Source organism: Lemur catta, chromosome 3 (assembly GCF_020740605.2).
Source record: "Lemur catta isolate mLemCat1 chromosome 3, mLemCat1.pri, whole genome shotgun sequence".
NCBI lineage: Eukaryota > Metazoa > Chordata > Mammalia > Primates > Lemuridae > Lemur > Lemur catta.
In genome coordinates this window covers 87,584,801-87,607,352 of record NC_059130.1, presented here as the reverse complement: position 1 = coordinate 87,607,352, position 22,552 = coordinate 87,584,801, and the positions used below count along the sequence as shown (strand labels likewise).

The window sequence follows — 22,552 nt, the reverse complement described above, 5'->3', positions numbered from 1 at the left end:
CTTTGGATTCTTGGAGGGCCTATTGTAATATAAACTAAGTGGCCTATTTATGAATTAACATAATTAAAGTCACTGGGTAGAAAGAACCTGCTGTTGATGTTTCACTTTGCATTATCCATTGAAAATAAGGGTGCAAATGTTCTTCTTAACTCTTTGTTGAAACATTTCACTTTTGGCCTTCTTAGACAATAAAATGTGTCTTCTGCTGCCTTGCATGCTGGCCAGGTCTTTGAATTTGAAGGTGTAATTGTAATTTATTGTTAAGCCCCATTGCTTTTATTTGTCTGGCTGTGATACATTTGTATGAAGAAAATTAGGGCTTATTGTTTTAGCAAATGTAATGAGCAATGTGTTTTTTCTTTAGGATCAAGCAGAACATACTGAATCAGCAGGACTGGCTGGTGGTGCAGCAAGCATCATGAGTAAGCACAGAGAAGTCTGTTCCTTATCACATGTCTAAGGGGGAAAGGTAAGAAAAGTAATGCTTTTATTTCTCGTAGAGGTTGATCTTAAGAAAACAACTAGCTAGCTCTATAGAAAATAATGCTGATGTATATATGCTGCTTGCTTCATTTATAACATTGTGTCTTGTTAAATCAGGAGTATAATTTTTCAGAACAATCTGATTTAAATCCAGAGGAAAAGGATATTTTAAAATTATTGTTAAATTATGTCACAAAGCTAATTTCTCTACTAGTGCTGGCTCCTCCCTTTTAGAGTCAACTTCCTGTTACCTTGAGCATAAAATGATAATTTCAGAAAAAAGAACATGGATTTGAGCAATATTGTTCAGAGAAAATAATGGTATATCTGGCCAACTATGGTTGTTTATGTTTCTTAGTCATCGTGCAAGAGCTAAACAGTTAAAGTTAATTTGGGGATGGGGAATCAGAAGTGTAAATTTAATTACATTATTTTATTTTATATTTTAGTCTAATGAAGAGCAATAATTTCCAGCAGAAAACTGGAAGTATGTTGTTAATCTTGTAGAGCAGGAATCCTTGACTTTTTTCTGACTAGGAATCATCTTAGGTGTTTTTTTCGAGTCTTAAGACTGTTAGCACTTTGAATGGTGGGAGGATGTGCAGGTGAGCTTAGTTTCAGAAACTGATTATATCATTCACTAATGGAATGTTGCATACTCTGGCTGAGTTCTCTGATTTTTCCATGTAAGCTGTGAGGAAAGGCATGGGACCAACAGTATTTGATAGGAAACTGAGCCCCTTTTCTCTTCAGTTGATGATGGAGCAGAGGCACTTGGCGGTGATGTCTTCTTCACTAAAACTTCTGGGTCTACAGTTGGCATGCTATTTCTTGTCCCCTAGCCTTCTTACATGGGAGTGTGAGAAGGGAATACCCTTCTCTGCCTTCACCTGGCGAAATCTTACCCTTTAGGCATTGCCTCTTCAGGAAGTTTTCCATCCACTGTAGCAAATATTTTAATACTGTCAGTTATCCACTAAATCCACCAACATCCATTTTCCCTTTCTATAGTAGCTGCAGCTGGGACAGGGCAGTCTCATCAGCCTTCTTTACAGCTAGATGTGGCTGTGTGACTAAATTCGCTGAAGGAATGTGAACAGAAATGATGTGTGCCACTTCCAGGTCTGTGTTTTTAATAGACTTGACATACCTCCTCAGCTTTTTCTTTTTCATTACTGCTGTCTCAACTGAGGTATGGCCTACCAACCAGCTGCCTTTCTTGAGCTGTTCCATGCAGAGATAAAGACTTCTGTTTAGTTCAGCAGACATTTTTGGTAGCAAGTCTTTATCCATGAAGGAAGCACTATGTTGATCTATGATATTCTTGAAGATTGGCACCTTGAATAATACTGTCCTAATACAGGGGTGGGGAACCTTTTCATATTGGAAGGCTGCATTAATTTAGCTGTAATCAAATTAAGGCTGCATTTAAGAAACTTCAATTAGATATACTTTAAAAATGTACATTAGTTTGTAACAATCTAACTACTATGTACTTAATTACAGAAAATGAAAGCTATTTGTTAATTTTAAAGTTAACTAACCTTTTAGTGACTTTGTTGTATCTGCTTTTTGTTGGAAACATTTGAATATTTGGTTATAGCATGGAGGTCCACAGTTTCAGTTGATCCTTTAGATGGGTATCAGTTGCTTGTGACCTTAAGGGCATCTTGATTTGGGTTAGGTAGGAGAATGTAGATTCATTCACAGCAATAAGTGGTTGAAAACCAAGAAAGCATTTTTTGGGCATTGTGCCAAAGGCGTGGGTATTCTACTGCATGTTTCAGTATTTCAGTTGGATCTTTCTTAGCATCAGACAATGACTTTAAAATGTCGTGTACTGAGAGCTCAATCAATTCCATCTGTAGTTCTTTAGGTGCTTTAGTGATATCAACTAGGTGAGGCTGAAATGCCAATTTGTTTGTGATATCATGATTCTGAAAGTCAGTGAACACTTCATCGTATTCTGCAATTAGTAGGTCTATAACAGTTGGGTATTCTTCAAATGATTTGCATATATCATCCTGCACATCAATGACTTTCACTAACTAGAAAAATATATTCATCCTGAATTTTCCTTTTGAAGAAGTGTTTTGAAAAAAGATAGCTTTTTTTGAAATACTTGGATCTTTTGCCATGTATCATATATAGACTTAATTTTGCCTTGCAAAGAAATATTCAAGTCATTTTGATTTGATGTGATATCACACAAAAATGCTACATTCCTATAGAAATCTTTGAATAAGTCATACATTGCTGATTCTGTTCTTCATAAAATTTAAGTATCTATTCTTGCAGAGATAAAATTTTGGCTAATGCCTGTCCCTGTAATAGCCAACACACTATAATGATATGGCAAATCCACGCTGAATACCTCATTGTTCAACTTTAGCGTGTTATGAAACTGTGTTGCATTTGCACTAAAGTGTCACTTAAAATAGTTGGTTTAATACAGAGATTTTGCTGATACAAGATACAATGAAAAGAAATGAGAGCATCTGGATCTGTTAATACTTTTTTTGTCTGCAGTAAATCTGTCATGTTTTCCTGTAAGGAAGGTGTACTATCTGTACATACACTCACTAAATTTACCAAATTCAGTCCAGCTTCATGACATTTATCTGGAAAGTTGTTGAAGAGATCTATTCCCTGTATTCTGTTGGTAAGAGTGCCCAAAGTAAGTAACTCTTCATAGCAAAGAAAATCTTCTGTTATGACCCAAATGAAGTATAAAACCTGTGTGGAGTCAGTAGTATCAGTTGATTCATACAAAACAATTGAATAATGTATATTTTCCTTTTAAAGTATTCCATGAAGTTGTTCTGTTAAGTTGAAGGCTAATTCATGCTGCTGATTAGTTATGGTTCTCCTTGAAAGAGGCAGTTGTTTGTACTTTGAAATGTTACTGAGGTCTGAGCATCCTGTAACTTCGACAGTGCATTCTTTCACAATTTCCACATCATTGAATGGCTTCCCTTTTTTCCTGAGTATATAAGCTACTTTATAGGTTGTTTCAGTTTCATTGTTTCCAGGTCTTATTGTTGCTTGAAAGAATTGTCTTTGCTTTTGCTTTTCATCTTTTAATTTCTGCTGTATAACTTTTCTTGCCTCTCCCTCTAATTTAAAATATTTGTGGTCATTATGAGTATTACAGTGCTGATAAGTGTTGAATTTTTTTAGTGTTGATATTGCAATATCAAAAAGCAAGCAAATCATCTTATCTTTAGCAGAAACAAGATAATATTGCAATTCCCAGTCATTAAAACTAGTTTTCTTCCTTCAACATTCTCTTGGTTGTCTTTAACATGATGGCCGTTAAGCAGACAGAATTAAAAAATACTATTGAGCTGTGCAACTTATTCAAAAATTCCACTTCAAACAGAAACACAGTGTACCGTTGTCAAAAGCTGGTAACAAACTGGCATACTCGACCCCCATAAACTCTCGCCAACCAGCCTTGTGTGGCAGTGGTGCCAGTCAGGCAGAAGTAAGAACTAAATCATGAATGTGGCAGCCATCAATTTAGCTCTTATGGTTTACTAATGTTCTAATGATGCCAGTCAATCTGGGAAGATTATTTTCTTGAAATTTATTTTATTCTTTGGTATTTTAAATATGTTCATTTCAAAAATAAAATAAAAATATAAAAGACAAGTGAAAATGTATTAATAAAACTAAGAGGATTTGTTCTGTAAAATTTGGATTCAGTCAAAAGGCCACGCCTAAGGACCTAGAAGGCCATAAGTGGTCTTAATGCTGCAGGTTCTCCATCCCTGATCTAGTCAGTGTTCATGCATGATATTTGGTTATCTAATCTGGTTAGTCTCTTTTAATTTAGAATGATGTTGTTTTTTTATACTTTTTAAACAAGTTTTTACATTGAACTTTTTAAAGAGTTCAAGTATAGAATGCCTCACAGTCTAGATTTGTCTAATTGTTTCCTCATGGTTAAATTCAGGATAATTATTTTGGGCAAGAATACTGTATAGGTGATGTTTTATATTTCTCATTGTGTCACATTAGAAAACACATAATGTCAGCTTGTTGAACTGTTGGTGATGCTAAGTTAAAAAATTTGGTTAAGGTTGTGATTGCCGTGTCTCTTCATTGTAAACATACATTACCTCCTTTGAAATTGACAATTTATCTATGGAATGATACTTTGAGGCACTGTGAGTATTATCTTCTGCAATCACCATTTACCTAATGGTTTAACATTCATTTTTAGTGCTTGCCTGAATCAGTTATTGTAATTAAAGCTTAGTACAACTTATCGACTGGTTGTTCATACGCTGTTCATTTATTTATTCATTCTACAGGTATTAATTGAATAGATACCACCTCAGGTTCTGTGCTAATCACTGGAAATACTTGATGAACACAGTCTGGTGGGTACCTTTGTGGTGCCTACTGTCTGGTGGGAGAGATGAGCATTAATCAAGTAATCACACTGATGTATATTATAAATGATGATAAATATTATAAAGGAAAAGAAATATAGGGGTGCTATGAGAGATTACAAGAGGAGGCATCACCTTTTCTGGGTGTTCAGAGAATATTTTCCCTGTGAAAGTGATATTTGAGCAAAGAGCGCAAATGAAAAATGATGAACTTAAATAACTTTTGTACTTCTATAGTGCTTATTCTATAGCACTTATCTGTTTTATGTGACAAATTACTCACTTGGTTTCTCTTGTGCTGAGTTGTTATTAAAAATCATTTATTATTTAAATTTTTTTAGCATTGTTTACACTTTAAATTATAAGCTTTTTTGATGTTAGGGATGATGTCTGAGACTTGAATTGATCATAGTACCTTGCATACAGTAGATGTACAATAAATATATTGATCTGATTATTTGTTTACTAATGTTTTATATATAATGACCATAAAATGCTGTTATGTCTTATAGGTGTATATTAAATGTGCTAGATTATGTGTTGTGAGAAATTTCATTTGCTCCTAGCATTAGTAGACAGATTTAATATGCAGTCTTTATCAAAATGAAGTGGCATGTATATGAAATGATTTTGATCTGTAAATAGACAAGATTTTTAAAAAACTATTCATATAATAAGGGACAGTGAGTGGCATGCGTGCCTAGTGCCAGCTACCCAGGAGGCTGAGGCAAGAGGATCCCTTGAGCCCAGGAGTTTGAGGTTACAGTGAGCTATGATTATGCCACTGTACTCTGGCCCCAGCAACAGACTGAGACCTTGTCTCTTAAAAAACAAACAAACAGGCCGGGTGCGGTGGTTTACACCTGTAATCCTAGCACTCTGGGAGGCCAAGGAGGGCGGATTATTTGAGCTCAGGAGTTCGAGAGCAGCCTAAGGAAGAGCGAGACCCCGTCTCTACTAAAAATAAATAGAAAGAAATGATTTGGACAGCTAAAAATCTATATAGAAAAAAAATTAACCGGGCATGGTGGCGCATGCCTGTAGTCCCAGCTACTCAGGAAGCTGAGGCAGAAGGATTGCTTGAGCCCAGGAGTTTGAGGTTGCTGTGAGCTAGGCTGATGCCACAGCACTCACTCTAGCCCGGGCAACAGAGTGAGACTGTGTCTCAAAAACAAACAAACAAACAAAGACAAATAACAGAAGTTGGCAAAGGACGCATTTTATCTGGTATAAAATTACATTTCTATTATAAAAGCTTATAGAATTTTTTTCAAAAGGGAAATAACAGGAAAGTTTAAACATGGGGGTGAGGGAATTAGTTCCAAATGCTAATGATGACTCTAACCTGGTTATTTTTAAACCTCTTCTTTTAAATACCATTCCAAAACTTTCCTTAGTGTTAATCCATCCAAAAACATCCTCTGGGAGTCTAAACTAGGTGTGTCAACTACTTAACAGAATGCCAAGAGTGCACAGTAGGTGTTAAATAAATGTTGGTTATTATCCCTTTTTTTCCCATCCGTTATCATGATCTCCATGCTTATCTATTTCAAAAGAAAATTTTAAAAAATTTTCTTTCCAAACTAAAAGAAAATTCTGCTTGGTTTTGCATTGGTATATATGAGAAGGGAGGTCAGATTACAATTTTCCCATAAAGGCTGAGTAAGAAAATGTGACAAAGAGGGAAAATCACAAATGTAATATCCTACCATTACCAACTTTAAGTCAAACATAAAAAATGGTGAATTTTTTTGACTTATAAATACAGTGTTTATTCTTTTCTGAGGTATATAAAAGTGTCATATTATTTCTCTCATTTTACAAATAAGAAAACAAGCTCAGACAATTTAACTGACTTATTCAAGCACTTCTCCATGATTATTAATTTAATCATTTTTATTTATCTATTGGTTCCTGTTAGGTATTTAAGTTTAAGTAGACAAATAGGCTATGTAATCTATGAATGGTATTTGTTGGTTTTTGGTTTTTTTGTTTTGTTTTGTGTTTTGGAGTAGCACAGTCATGATCATAGCTCACTGTAATGAACTCCTGGGCTTTAGGGATCCTCCTGGCTTAGCCAGGTAGCAAGGATTACAGGCATGCTCCACCACCCCTGGCTAATTTTTAAATTTTTTTGTAGAGACAGGATCTTGGTTTGTTGCCCAGCTGGTCTCAAACTCCTGGCCTCAAGCAATCCTCTAACCTCGGCCTCCTAAAGTGCTGGGATTACAGGCGTGAGCTGCTGTGCTTGGCCTGAAATTTGTCTTTTGAAGCATGTCCTATTGAAATGATCACTAAGTCTGCCTTTTATGTTTAGTTATATTTTGATGATTGTCAGCTTATAGATTTCCAGACTTTCTTAGCTTGAAGATCTTATATCCAGTGGAATGACAGGTTTTATGGTTTACCATTATCTGAATAGATTTATAAGAGATTTTATCCTTGTGTAGTTAAGATTTATGAATTACATTTTAATAATTCAAAGTGTAATAGAATTTGATCTATATTTTAGATTTAAACAAGTCTCTTAAGTGGTGTTTCCTCACCGATGGAGAATTACTTCCAAGCAGAAGCTTACAACCTGGACAAAGTGTTAGATGAATTTGAACAAAATGAAGGTGAGAATTTACACTGGTGAATCTATTTGGATTTATGATACAGAGAATGTGGGGACATAAGGGAGTACACTACCTTAAAAACAATAAAACCAGATATGATGATTTAATGATAATATTTAATAATTTCCATAGAAAGAAATAACAGTTTCACATTATGTGCTAGATACTTATATGAATTATATTATGTAATCTTTAAAACAATCCCATGAGTGTAGACCTTCTTGTCACCATTTACAGATGAGAATAGAGGGACAGAGAGACTAAGCAACATCCCCAAGGTTACCTTGCTAACAAGTAGCCGGGTTAGCATCCAGGCAGTGTGACACTAGAGCCTGAGCTTTACCTACCTTATACAATCAATTTATGGTCAAGATAAGCTTTAGAATGTGTGCTTGTGTTTCCTTAACTAAGAAAAATAGCTTGTTCCATATTGATTGCCCAATAAAGATACATTTTAAACCTAATTTTTTTTTTTTTTCTTGAGACAGTCTTGCTCTGTTGCCCAGGCTAGAGTGAGTGCCGTGGCGTCAGCCTTGCTCACAGCAACCTCAAACTCCTGGGCTTAAGCGATCCTTCTGCCTCAGCCTCCCGAGTAGCTGGGACTACAGGCATGCGCCACCATGCCTGGCTAATTTTTTCTATATATATATTTTTAGTTGGCCAGATAATTTCTTTCTATTTTCAGTAGAGACGGGGTCTCACTCTTGCTCAGGCTGGTCTCGAACTCCTGATCTCGAATGATCCACCTGCCTCAGCCTCCCAGAGTGCTAGTATTACAGGCATGAGCCACCATGCCCGGCCTTTAAACCTAATTTTAAATGATTTACGTTTTTGAGTAACTACCAAGATGGTTAATTAAATTATATATTCTCAAGCATTAGTAGAAATGTCTGCTTAATATTCACTTCATTTAGGGAAGCCTTTTTCCTAAATTCCCCTCTCAGCTGGACTTGAATAGATAAGCCATAAGTAAATCTCTTCCACCTCAGCCTACTTCCCCTGTGTTTTCTATTTCTAATAGCACATGGCATGTAACAAGTTTACAAAGTGATATGTTTCCATATAAAGTCCATGATTTTAGTAATGCTTTCTAAACCTTCACTATATCTAGTGATTCTGGCTATTCTTTGATAGCAGTTCAGAAGGGAAATTAGTTTTGATTTTGTTACTTTGGATCTTAAAAGAGCAAGCCTTAAATAGAACATGGGATCAAGGGAGTAAGGAGGGAAAAGGAAGAGATAGAGCAGTTGAAATGACCTGCTCTTCTCATGTTTTCACCATTGATGTCCTAATACAAACCCCATATTCCTAGGCTTATTCCTGATTCATATAAATGTGAAAGCTAATCATTCGGAATTTTACTGGATCCAGGTGGGCTTTGTACATATCAAACTGGAAAATATAATACTTTCTGAGTTTCAACCAATTATACAAGTATTTTCTTAACCCTTTCTTTGGTTTTGCCCTCTATGTATCACTTACTTAAGTCATGAGATAGCTAGACAAGTGTTACACCTAATCATGTGAATGCTATGCTTCTAGAATACCATTGACTCTAATAACACTATTAGTTCATTACATTAGTCTGTTTGTAACTTGTGTAGATTCTGGTAGTGTACTTTGTGTATAGTTGTTTTTCACTACATTTTTGTTGAATCAGTAAAAGTATTTTAGTTAGAAAATATAGTGTCTGCTTACAAAAAATAACCCTAGAAAGAAAAGGATTTTTGAAACCAGCTTCTTCGTTGTAACTACATGGTTCATTTGTTTGAACTATTTTTTGAATCTCAGTACCACTTGTATTAAAAACTACCACCTCTAGCCTTGTACCTTAGAAAATATACTTTAAATAAAGTGATTTCTCATTTTGTGCTACTTTATTTCCTTTTTTTAAATGAAAAATATACCACAGACTGTGATGACACTAGGTAATTAACATTATACCCAGATAGTAAGTGGTTGAATAATGAAAATTTTAATACCCACTCATTCATGTTTGAATATTACTAAATAGTCTTTTAAAAAGCTGTATCTTGTTTTTATTTCCAGGAACCAGTTTGGAAATATGATTTCTTTTTTTTAAAGGAAGCCTATGTAACTAAATCTCAAATCTCTGCTAGTCCAAATTTGGTAAACTCAGGATTTAACACTCAGTGGATACTAAGCCCATTCTTCACATAATCTGATGTGTTTTAGCCTTTATTCTCTACCCTTTCTAGTTTCTTTTCACTACTTCCTTACACTAATTCTTTTCTCAACCGAAACTAATTTACTTATTGCTCCCTTAAATTCTCATGTTTGCAGTTATGCTTTTCCTTGTTCCTCTACTCAATAATGTCTTTTTTTCTAAACTTACACAAAACTATCTTCAAAGCCTAGCTCAGTTCCTTCTGCCATCATGAACTTAAGCTTGCTTACCTCATCCTGGAAAATACCTTTCTCCTCTGAGTTTATTTTCTACTCCTATATAATAGTTTTCAAATGCAGTAAGTCCTCACTTAATGTTGTCAGTAGGTTCTTGGAAACTGTGACTTCACACAAAACTATGTACTGTATACCATAGGAGTTTAACTCTTGTTTATATCACTTAGCCTATGGTAAAATCGGTTTCATTATACAGTGTGTTATTTCACTTAATGTTGCAGTTGCCAAGAACCTATCGACCACGTTAAGTGAAGACTTACTATACTGTACTTAATACTACCCTGTACTGCTAATTAGATATTTATGTGTATTCTATCTATCGCTTATTCTCCCAACTAGATTATATACTTCTTGAAAGCAAAAGCTATCATTTAATCTTCATGTTCCTCAAACCCAATGCTTTTACTCTGGTAGATACTCACTCACCATATATTTATTGTGTACTTACTACATACCAGGCACTGTGCAAAGTAAGGACTTACATTTATGGAAAGAAATGGTTTCTGCCTTGAGAAATCATTCAGTGGATGAAAGAGACAGGTAAATAAGCTGTTGCATTACAGTGTAGTAAATGCCTTAATAGAGATAGGAGCAAGGTGCTATGGGTGCATTAAAGATTAATGTTACAGCTGAGGATTAATGTTACAAATATATCTGCATAATTTCAGGACCATGATTCTCAGAGATACCAGAGGAAGCAAGCAGCAAAGGCACTAAGTGCATTATTTCTTATTTCTCTAATTTACTTAGATATACCTAATAGCAGTAGAACTTGGGGATAATAACTTCGTCATCATAGTTATGATCTGTTAAAAAGTAAACAGAAACATTATATGAAATTATACTTATTGATAGATAAGTAGGTTGATAAGTAGGTTGATTTAATAAGATAGATACTTTTTGCCAAATGTCTTCAGACAATATAAATATGAACCTATTAATAATGTGTTGCAATATGGTTACAAGCAGAATTTCACATACTGTAGCAAACTTTTAAAAAACTTGTTATAGGCAAATTTAAAATACATATAAATTAAAGAGAATGGTAGAGTAAACTCCAGTATACCCATCATCCAACTTCAACAGTGATTGACATGCTGCCATTTTTGTTTCATTTATACTTTTATCCTCTCCTTACTCTGTTTCATTGTTATTTTTTTATAGTTTTTTAAAAGTAAACTTTATATACATTAGAATGCATAGATCTTAATTGTCCAGTTTTGGCAAATGGATGTATTAATCTAACCTACATCCTAATCATGATATAGATTATAGCATTTAATCTCCACAATTTCTTCATTTTCCTTCCCACTCAATTTACTGTATCTTAACCACTGTTCTGATTTTTCCACCTTAGCTTAGTTCCTACCCTGCCTGCCATGTGCCCAGACAATCCAAGGATGGTTTTTCTTCTCCTAGGTCCCATTACCACCTGTGGGTCAATTTAATTATGTTACTAGATTGAGGTAGAATTCTTTTGTTGTTTGGAATGTTCTGAGATATCATTTGATGACATATAATTGCAGGGTACTATCTTAAATATATTTCCTTATTCCTAGCCTAAAATTAGAAACCTTCATATTTTAGGAATATTTTGTTTTCAGAGTATAGTTGGAAACATTGGTTAACTTAGTTCTAGTAGCTTTTTTAGTGTTACCGGCAAACTTACTGTAATTACTTATTTTTTCAGATGAAACAGTTTCTCCTACTTTATTGGATACAAAGTGGAATAAGATTCTAGATCCCCCTTCTCACCGACTATCATTTAACTCTGCACTGGCCAGTGTGAATGAACCAGCAGTTTCTAATGAGTCACAGCCACAGCTGAAAGTCTTCTCCCTAGCTCATTCAGCTCCCCTGACCACAGAGGGAGAGGATCATTGTGCTAATGGACAGGACTGTAATGTAAATCCAGAGATTGCCACAATGTGGATTGATGAAAATGGTGTTGCAGAAGATCAGTTAATTAAGAAAAGCTGTAATCAGGATGATCAATGCAGTGCTGTTGAAGTGGGAGAGAAGAAATGTGGAAACCTGGCTTGTCTGCCAGATGAGAAGAATGTTCTTGTTGTAGCTGTCATGCATAATTGTGATAAAAGGACATTACAAAGTGATTTTCAGGATTGTAATAATTATAATAGTCAGTCCCTTATGGATGCTTTTAGCTGTTCACTGGATAATGAAAACAGACAAACTGATCAATTTAGTTTTAGTATAAGTGGGTCCACTGAAAAAGATGTGAACTCAGAGAAACAAATGGATCCATTGAATAGACCAAAAACAGAGGGGGAGTCTGTTAACCATCCATGTACTACTTCATCTGATAGTCTAGCCAATGTCTGTTCCCCTTCACAATTAAAGGATGATGAAAATATAAGTAGAGACCCCTCCATATCTGCAATTACAGGTTTAATAGCTGATTCAGTAACCTCATCCCAGGGAACAGATGGAGGTCCTGCTATTAAAAAGCAAGAGAACTATATACCAGATGAGGACCTCACTGGCAAAAACAGTTTTTCTAGGACAGATCTAGGGAGTCCAAACTCCTTTTCCCACTTGAGTGAGGGGATCTTGACAAAAAAAGAGCCAGCAGAGGAGAGAACAGCTGAAGAATCCCTCCGGTCTGGTTTACCTTTGCTTCACAAACCAGGCACGCCTAACGGGTCTGGAAGGGATAACTGTGAACAGCTTTCAGATTGCCCCGTGCCTAGTGAAGTTAGGTCTGATGAAAATGAAGGTTATGGACATGAAATTCTTGGTACCACAGAATTTCTTAATATGACAGAGCATTTCTCTGAATCTCAGGAGATGACTAATTGGAAATTAACTAAATTAAATGAGATGAATGATAGGCAAGTAAATGAAGAAAAGGAAAAGTTTCTACAGATTAGTCAGCCTGAGGATACTTATGGTGATAGTGGAGGAAAGAGTGTTGGAATGGCAGATGCAGGTCTAGATTTAAAAGGACCTTGCGTGAATGAAAGTGAAGAATGTGATTTCTCCACTGTTATAGATACACCAGAAGCAAATTCTCTATCTAATGGTTGTGATTCCTATGGAATGCAGAGCCCAGTTGTTTCTATTGTTCCAAAGACTTTACCCTCTAAAGAAGATTCAGTAACAGAAGAGAAGGAAATAGAGGAGAGCAAGTCAGAATGCTACTCAAATATTTATGAACAGAGAGGAAATGAGGCCACAGAAGGGAGCGGACTACTTTTAAACAGCACTGGTGACCTAATGAAGAAAAACTATTTACATAATTTCTGTAGTCAAGTTCCATCAGTGCGTGGGCAATCTTCCCCCAAGGTAGTAGCAAACCTGCAATCTATCAGTGTTCCTTTTGGTGGTGCAAGACCCAAGCAACCTTCTAATCTTAAACTTCAAATTCCAAAGCCATTATCAGACCATTTACAAAATGACCTTCCTGCAAACAGTGGAAATAATATTAAAAACAAAAATGATACTCTTGGGAAAGCAAAATTAGGGGAAAACTCAGCAACCAGCGTATGCAATGCATCTTTGGGAAACATCTCTATTGCTGATACAAATGGGGAACATTTAGAAAGTTATGAAGCTGAGATCTCCAGTAGACCGTGCCTTGCATTAGCTCCAGATAGCCCAGATAATGATCTCAGAGCTGGCCAGTTTGGAATTTCTGCCAGAAAGCCATTTACCACTCTTGGTGAGGTGGCTCCAGTATGGGTACCGGATTCTCAGGCTCCAAATTGCATGAAATGTGAAGCCAGGTTTACATTCACCAAAAGGAGGCATCATTGCAGAGCATGTGGGAAGGTAAGTTGCATGTATAAGCTCAGAAATCTGGCATGCCCATTTTGTAATGCTCAATTAGAAATTAATAAAGACAATATAAGGTGAACATACTTGAGATGACAATATAACTAGCTTTTAAAAACCCAATTCTAATAAATTTCTATATAAAAAATGACCTTGCTGATTTTTAAATGGTATATATAATTTTTTTTCTTGCCCAGATTTACAGTGAATCAGTTTTCATGAAGAGATGAGAATTGAGGAAGTGTTAACTTTGTGGTTTCTATATTGATAGCTACTTGGTTAATGTAATTGTTTGAAATAAGGAAGTTATTCTTTCAGTTTAGGAAATATTTCTCACTGACTTTATATTTTTTCTTGAGAAATTGAACATCACACTTAGAATCCATCCCACTTTTTTCTGTAGTATTTTTGCCATTGTTTTAAATATTCTGGAACTTTTTATACACGTATACACATATTTTTCTCTCCTCCCCCATTACTTTCATACAAAACAGAGTTGAAGGCTATAGATCTTTATGACAAAGTTGTTAGAATAATTCATGTTTCTTACCTCTCCTCAAATTCTGTTAGCTAAGAACACATCAACTTAATAGTTTGTTTTTTTTTTTAAACAAGTGTCATAAATAAGGAGGAAAGGGGATTTTATATTTTTCAAAAGAATGTGAGTTTAATGTCAGGTCTGGATTCAAATTTCAGCTTTGTTATTATTAACTATTTAACTTTACTAAGCCTTAGTTTTCTAATCTGTAAAGACAAAAAAAAGGTCAATAATTTTCATTGGGCTGTTAGGAAAATTAAATGAGATTACAAAAGTCATAAGTGCTCAATAATTAATCTCTACCTCCCTTCTCACCTAATTTACCAGTTTGTATTAATTAGGATGCTTTCAACTTTAAGGAACAGAGTATCTGACCCTCAGTGACTTAAACAAAAATATTAATAACAGTTATTTTACATAACAAGGAGCTATGAGACTCCATAATTGATGTTTGGGTGCAGAGACGGGATCACAGATGTTCTCTTGGTCATCTCCTCATAGTCTTAACTCTATTAGGTCCAATCTGACAACTTCCTAAACACAAAGAAACTGGCTAGGGTGCAAAAGAGCCAACTGTTCTGACCACCCTCTTGTCAGGGAGGAAATGATCCCCAACAACTTCCTTCAACTTACTGGCCAGTTCTAGACCAAGACCAATTACTGGCAAAGGGGAAGTAGGATTGCCAGGATTCACTGATCAATCATGATTATCTCCTGTGCTGATTTATTTCAGCATGATGTTGCCTGAACAAAAGTAGGATTCTGTTAAAAGGAGAGGGGGAAATAGCAGATATGTAGGATGAAGAAATCTAGAGATACAATGTACAACATGAGGACTATAGGTAATAAAGTTATATTTTATTATAATGTATTTGAAGTTCATGCTAAATGAGTAGATTTTAGCTGCTCTTGCCACAAAAACAGAAATGGGTAACTATGTCGTATTATAGATATGTTAATTTGAAGTTAATTTGCTTCACTATAGTAACCTTTTTACTATCTATATGTATCTCATAACATCATATTGTATGCCTTGAATACACACAGTAAAATTTATTTTTAGGAGAAAAGAAGAGGGGGAGAATATTTCCTGGGTGGGCAATCAGCAAAGTTTACTAGAGGGTCCTAGCACAAAAGAACAAAATGATGGGGAGCATAAAGAAGCTAAAGCTGAGACTGGGGGGCTTATTGGTCTCTGATTATTAATGTTTGAAGAAAATAATGTGTCTAATTCCTAAATATTTTGCAGTCTTATTTTTGTTAGCTGAAGTACTATTAGAGAATTAGGTTTGTCATTTTTGTGGTGTTCTATGTTTTGCTTACAGTATATAACACCTTCTGAAATTTTTACTTTCTTAAGCAAATAATAAAAACATTTTTGGTACAGGCCAGCATATCCAGATGTAATGAGTAAATAGGTACCTTAGGTGGATTCAGAAAGAAAATGACAAAATGCACATAAATTAAAACAGATGGAATTTTTCCTGAGTATAATTTTTAGAATTTATGGATTCATATGGATTATAGATTCTTAATTCCATCTTTTTTCCATCTCTCTTTACTTCAGAGATGTTATAAAGATTGATGAGACAAAGTCTGTAAAAATCATTGAGCTTCTCAGAAGAAAAGGGCTGAAACATAAATATATGTGAACTTTTTCTAGGTATTAATTAGATTATAGTGGGAATGTAGCTAGAAAAATAGCCCAAGCAATGTGATTTAGTTAAGTAATGTTATATATAAGCATATCTAGTAATTACTTAGAATCTACAGCTAAATTCCTTTTATTGCAATAAGCATATATTAAGTGTCTAATATATAAAAGATTCTAGACTAGGCATTAGAGCTTCCGAGGTATATAAAGGGAGATTTATGATGTTATGTAGTTTATAATCAAGGACACTGATTTCAGTGAATGGAGAGAATAGTATCTGGATTTCCTGGAGTTTTTAAAAAATCCAGAAAATAAATTGTGAACCACTGATTTGAGTAGACAGACCATTCCATTCTACAGCAAATTATAGTACAGCGTATTGAGAGTGCCAGTTATGTGTGCTTTATATTCATTCCCATTTAGTCCTCATCAAAGTCTTGTAGAATGGATGTTAATTTTTCCTGTTTAACAGAACAAGAATCTGAAGCTCAGAGAGGTCAAGGAATATGCCCAAGGTCACACAATGCCAGATCTGACTTCAAAGCTTTTACTCTTTTCTTTAGTCGTATTGCTACTCCCAGCATACCTCCTCATTTGTACTAGCAATATGAACAAAATACTTTGGGAATATTGAGGAACAAGAGGTTAATTCTTACAAGGATAGTAGAGGGAGTCAGGAAAGCCATTACTCAAAAATGGACTACTTAGAGAGGGAGATTTAAAAAAGTAGGTATAGAAGATTTTTTATGTGAACAAAGTTCACAGAAACTTTGGAACAAAGTTTTATGGAACAAAGTTCCAAAGCATGTGAGAAAAATGGGATAATATCAGAGCATAGCTAGAGAATTAGCAGTAGGAAAAGGGAAATAAATCCATCTTACAGAAGAATGGGTCAAGATAAAAATACGCTTAAATATAGAAGGAGTTAATAGAAAATCGTGAGAAATTATTTAGCACAATGTAGGGCTTATATTCAGCTCTTTTTTAAGTAGTAGATATTATAATATCCATCTTGGTGTAATGTAAGTAGAATACAAAGTAAGTATACTAGAAATTATGAAATGTTAACACATTGCAATTTATTTCTATATTGCTACAATGAGGGGATCAAGACATATGGGTTTCATTCATGCCTTCATTGTTAATTGGAAAAGCATATCACACACTCTAAAATGCTCAACAAATGTGTTTTAGCTTATGATTTTACACACTATTAATTTAGGTAATCACTCCATATAGCAGCATAATCCCTACCTCTCCTGTATGATAGGCAATAAATTACAGAACAAAGAGTACAGAGAACTTCTTCCTCAAAAGGTGCCCTATAAGTTCAGATCATCACCATTTTTATATATCTGTGTTAATTTCCTTTAGAAATTACTGATTCCAGTAGATCATGGTATTATTCTCTATCATTTGCCTTTAATATTTTGACCTTTTTTATTTGATCATTTGACTTCAAAAGCCTAGGAAAGCCATTGAATTTAAGAATAAAGGAAAGAAGAGTTTTCTGAAAGTAGAAAAGAATTTCTAAAAGAAAGAAAAAATTTAAAAAAAATCTTCTATTTGGTTATTTGCAAGATTTTGTCACCCTTTATTCATTACTGCCACTGACGTGACTATTATGGTGTACTAAGTGCCAGTTGGTAAATGGCTCTGTTCTATCTACTGTTTGGTAGTGGTACATGTAAAAATATCCTTTAAAAATAAGACTTCTTGAACTGATAATTATAACTTAGATATATTGTATTTGGGTTGGTGTTACAGATGAGAATAACAATTTTTGAACACTGCCCCTTTATGCTAGGCTTGTCTAACATCCCAATTCTCTGAGATACAGTTACAAGTGAGAAAAATGTGCTTCAGAAAAGTTAAGTAATTGGCCCCAAATCTCAGAGTTTATAAATGGGAACGTGTGGATTTTACCACAAATGTGTCCAATTCTAAAGGCCTCATGCTGTTTTTACTACATTGTACACAACAAATTTATCTGTGTTTGAATTGCTTACTAGAAATATAAGCCATTGTCTTTAGGTGAACATTAAGTTTGGGCAGTGATAAAGGATTGGGAATTTGAGTCTTTAATTTTTTTTTTTTTTTAAGTAGAGACAGGGTCTCGCTCTTGCTCAGGATGATCTCGAACTCCTGAGCTAAAGTGATCCTCCTGCCTTGGCCTCCCAGAGTGCTAGGATTACAGGCATGAGTCACCATGCCCAGCCAGAGTCTTTGATTTTTAAAGAAGACAAAAAGTGATTGGTGCTATCAGGTGATGGGGGAGCATAGGAAAATTAGCAGGATATTACCTTTTACTTCACTTATCAGGTCTGGAACTATAAACTAGAACATTATGGATACCAAGTCACTGAAAGAAGAGAGATTTAGTGACAGTAATATATACCACTTCAATTTACCCAAAGCTCTAGGCCTCTGTTTCCACTTCTGTGAAAGAAACGATTCCATAGACTTTCTTTCTTTTTCTATGTAGCCCTGAAGGAGCTTATGTGAGCCTCTGTGTCAAAAAGAAAAAAGAAAGCAAGAAAGAAAAGGAAACTGAAATATTTATGCAGGCATTGATTTATCTCTGTAAAATTATTACTGAACTTACTGATGAACTGAGGTTACTTTGTGGGAAGAGTATGCTATTAAACATTTTGAAATGTGCTGGGCTGAAAGTGTGTTTTCTGGAAGTCATCCCAGTTACACTGGAGTGCTATTTCTCAAGGTGTCAGTTAAGTGGGCTATACTTAGTGTTTTGGTTTGCAATTACTGTTTCCTTTTTTTATTATTAATTTCTCACACTAGTTTCTTCAAGGTCCCTTTAGGCACAGATGATCTTCATCACTTATTAAAAAAATAGCTTGAGGACATATATAATATCAAATTGACATATGGAAACATGATCTAGGGCCAGGCATGGTGGCTCACTCCTATAAATCACAGCACTTTGGGAGGCTAAGGCAGGAGGATCACTTGAGGCCAGGAGTTTGAGATTAGCCTGGGGAACATAGCAAGACCTCATCTCTACAAAAAAAAAAAAAAAAAAATTTGCTGGGCATGGTGGCTCATGCCTGTAATCCTACCTAGCATTTTGGGAGGCCAAGGTGGGAGGATCACCTGAGGCCAGGAGTTCAAGACCAACCTAGGAAATAGCAAGACCTTGTCTCTACAAACAATAAAAAAATTAGGCATGGTGGTGCACGCTTGTAATCCTAGCACTCTGAGAGGCTGAGGCAGAAGGGTCCTTGAGCCCAGGAGTTTGAGGTTATACTGGGCTGTGACCATGACACTGTACTCCAGCCTGGATGACAGAGCAAGACCTTGTCTTTTAAAAAAGAAGAAAAATAACTGTTCAAATTAAAAATTAAGGGTGAAATACACATTTTGAGATAGGATGAAGAAGCCCAGTACTTTTTTTTAAAACAAAATAATATATAATATATACACCTTGAAAGGTAGCAACCTCTTGCCTACTTGTTCATGTCCCCAGTCTAGCTCCTAGACATAGCCACTTAAAAAAATTAATAGACTTTGTTTCTTAGAGCAGAAAAATTGAGCAGAAAGTACAATTCTGCATACCATTCCTTCACACAGTTTACCCCATCATCTTGCACTAATGTGGTACATTTGTTAAAATTGGCAAACATTTGTTCATCAAATATTGATATATTGTTATTAATTGAAGTCCTATAAAAGAAATATATTCTATAGTTTACATTAGGGTTCATTCTTTGTGTTGTACAGTTCTGGGAGTTTTGATAAATTCTTGTTATGCATCCTATTACAGTATCTCATAGAACAGTTATATTGCCCTACAAATTCCCTATGTGTTACCTATCCATCATTCCCTTCTTCTCCCTGAACCCCTGACAACCACTGATCTTTTTATTGCCTCCATAATTTTGCCTTCTCCAGAATGTCATATGGTTGGAATCATACAGTATTTAGTCTTTTCAGGCTGGCTTCTTTTACTTAAAAATATGCTTTAAGTTTCCTCCATGTCTTTTTGTGGCTTGATAGCTCAATTTTTTAAAATTGCTGAATAATATTCTATTGTATAGATATATCACAGTTTGTTTATTCATTCACCTATTGAAGGACAATAGGTGAATTGGTTGCTTCTATAAAGTTTTTGGCAATTATAAATAAAACTCATGTAACATTCATGTGCAGGTTTTTGTAGGGACATAAATTTTCAGCTCAATTTATATAAATACCAAGGGGTATGCTTGCTGGATTATATGGTAAATCTATGTTTCTCTGTATAAGAAACTGCCAAATTGTCTTCTAAAGTGGCTGAACCATTTTGCATTGCTATCAGCAATGAATGAGAGTTCCTGTTTCTCTACATCCTCACCAGCATTTGGTGTTGTCAGTGTTTTGGATTTTAGCCATTCTAATAAGTGTATAGTGATTTCTCATTTTTGGTTTAATTTGCAGTTCCCTAATGACATATGATTTTGAACATCTTTTCTTTTCATATGCTTGTTTGCCATCTGTATATCTTTGGTGAGGTATATGTTAGGTCTTTGGCTCATTTTTTGTTTGAATTGTTTTCTTATTGTTGAATTTTAAGAGTTCTTTATATATTGTAGATATAAATTCTTTATCAGATAGATGTGTTTTGCAAATATCTTCTCCCACTCTGTGGGCATTTTATTCACTTCAAGCATACCCTCTTTTAATTTTTTTGTAAGTATTTTTAGGTATTTACACAATCCTAAATAATATATTTCAATAGAATTACTTAGCTGTTTCTTCATCTGCTGACGTTCTAATTATGATTTTATTTATGTCTTTACTTACTATTTGTCTTTCCAATTCAATTCCAAGCTCCTTGAGGGTAAGGATCTTTTTTGCCTTGATTGCTGCTATATCCTCAGCCCTACCAGTAGTGGATGCCCAGTAGATATTAGTTTAGTTAGATAAATGAAGAAATAGATGAATACTGTCTCTTAATGCAGCAGTGCATTCTTTTAATCTAGTGCCTTGAGTCTTTAGGTGATGATGTCAAATTCAGATATAATCGATGTAAGAATTTTGAAAAATATTTTAAACTAGCCATAAGTGTTATTCCTATTTAAGGACAGATTCAAACCAAAACAAGTTTGTTTTCCTAGTTTCCTATTTACTTATGTACTGATGGGAACTAATAGATATGAGAGTAGTAAGTGGCTACTTTAGAATATTGTGTATGGTAATTCACAGTTTCCCTTCTACTCTGCCTGAAAATCTGTCTCTCTTGCCTTGTAATTTATATTATGATTTGAACTTCCTGGCATGAAAAAACAGGACCAACATTTAGATTTATCTTGAGTTCTAATGAAGCTGAACTCAGGAAAATAATTTTCACTCTACACCCTCCAAAAGGCTGTGTTGGTTAAAAGTGAGCCTCACTTAATGTCATAGCACTTATCATACAGTGTTGTCCTTGTCCTTGTCCCCCAGTGGGCTGTAAGGATCTTGAGATTGCTTCTGGTTTGTCTTTATATCCCCAGCTTCCAGTACAAATACTTGGCACCTATGACGTATTCAATAAATATTTGTTAATGAATGAATAAATGAGTCCCAGATCACTGATTTATCCAGTACACACTGAGTGCCCATTTTTTGTCTGTCAGTGTACTGAATGCTGAGTTTACACTTATGATATTGTGGTCCCTACCCTGATGGTATGTAAAAATTAGACTAAGTGACCCAAAACAAACAAACATATAATTACAAATTGTGATAAGGACTATGAAGGATATAAACAAGGAGTGTTAATATAAAAATGGGGGTTTGGAGGTATTGGAAGGTCTCTGAGAAGTGACATTTTAAATGGCACATGAAGGTTGAGCATTCAACCATTCAAAGACCACAGAGAAGAATACTCCAGGAATAGAGAACAGCATGGATAAAGCTCTCTGAGGTAGGAAATCACTAGTTCAAGGAACTGAATGGACTTCAATATGTTTAAAGTACAGTGAGTGGGGAAAGAGTCATAAAAAGAGGTTGGAAAGGCAGGAGGAGTGGCATGTGCCTATAGTCCCAGATACTCAAGAGGCTGAGGTGGGAGGATCACTTGAGACCAGGAGTTCAAGGCTGCAGTGTGCAATGATTGTGCCTGTGAATAGCCACTGCTCTCCAGCTAGGGCAACATAGCAAAAGCCTGTTTCTTTTTTTTAAAAAAAAGAGATTGGAGAGGAAATCAGATCATGTGGCACTTTTCAGGTCATGTAAGGAGTACAGTGGGAAGCCATGGGAACAGATGAGATTACCAAGGGAAGAAAAGGAGCTCAGGGCTGAGCCACTGAGGTCAAGCAGAGGAGGACCCAGTACAGGTGACTGAGAAGGAGTGGCAAGAAAGGTAGGCAGAAAACCAAGACAATGTGGTGTCTTCAAAGTCAAAAGAGGAATGTAGTTTGTAAAAGGAAGAATTATCACCTTTATAAAATGCTGATGAGTGGTCAATAAGATGAGGACAGGAATAGGATCGTTGGACTTTACTACATCAGGATCATTGAAAAAAGCAGATTTGGTAGAGCAGTGGATACAGAAGGCAGATGGGAATGGGTTGAAAATGGGATGAGAAGTGAAGAAGCAGAGATGGCTTTTTCAAGAAATTTTGCCATGAGAACAGAAAAAATTGGAGCAATTATTA

At 35.2% G+C, this 22,552-nt stretch overlaps 1 protein-coding gene across 3 annotated transcripts in view; it reads left to right on the top strand.

Annotated features, from left to right (window-relative positions):
• ZFYVE9 (zinc finger FYVE-type containing 9) overlaps window positions 1-22,552 on the top strand; it is a 148,093-nt gene that overhangs the window by 49,642 nt on the left and 75,899 nt on the right. For 2 of the 3 annotated variants that reach the window (XM_045548031.1, XM_045548029.1), the window contains exons 2-4: window positions 365-469; window positions 7,396-7,501; window positions 11,616-13,717. In XM_045548031.1, the coding sequence (XP_045403987.1) occupies window positions 7,432-7,501; window positions 11,616-13,717 (2,172 nt within the window). In that variant the 5' untranslated portion in view covers window positions 365-469; window positions 7,396-7,431. Of the gene's footprint in view, window positions 1-364; window positions 470-4,802; window positions 4,872-7,395; window positions 7,502-11,615; window positions 13,718-22,552 lie in introns of all 3 variants that reach the window. The other variant, XM_045548030.1, reaches the window with a different exon arrangement.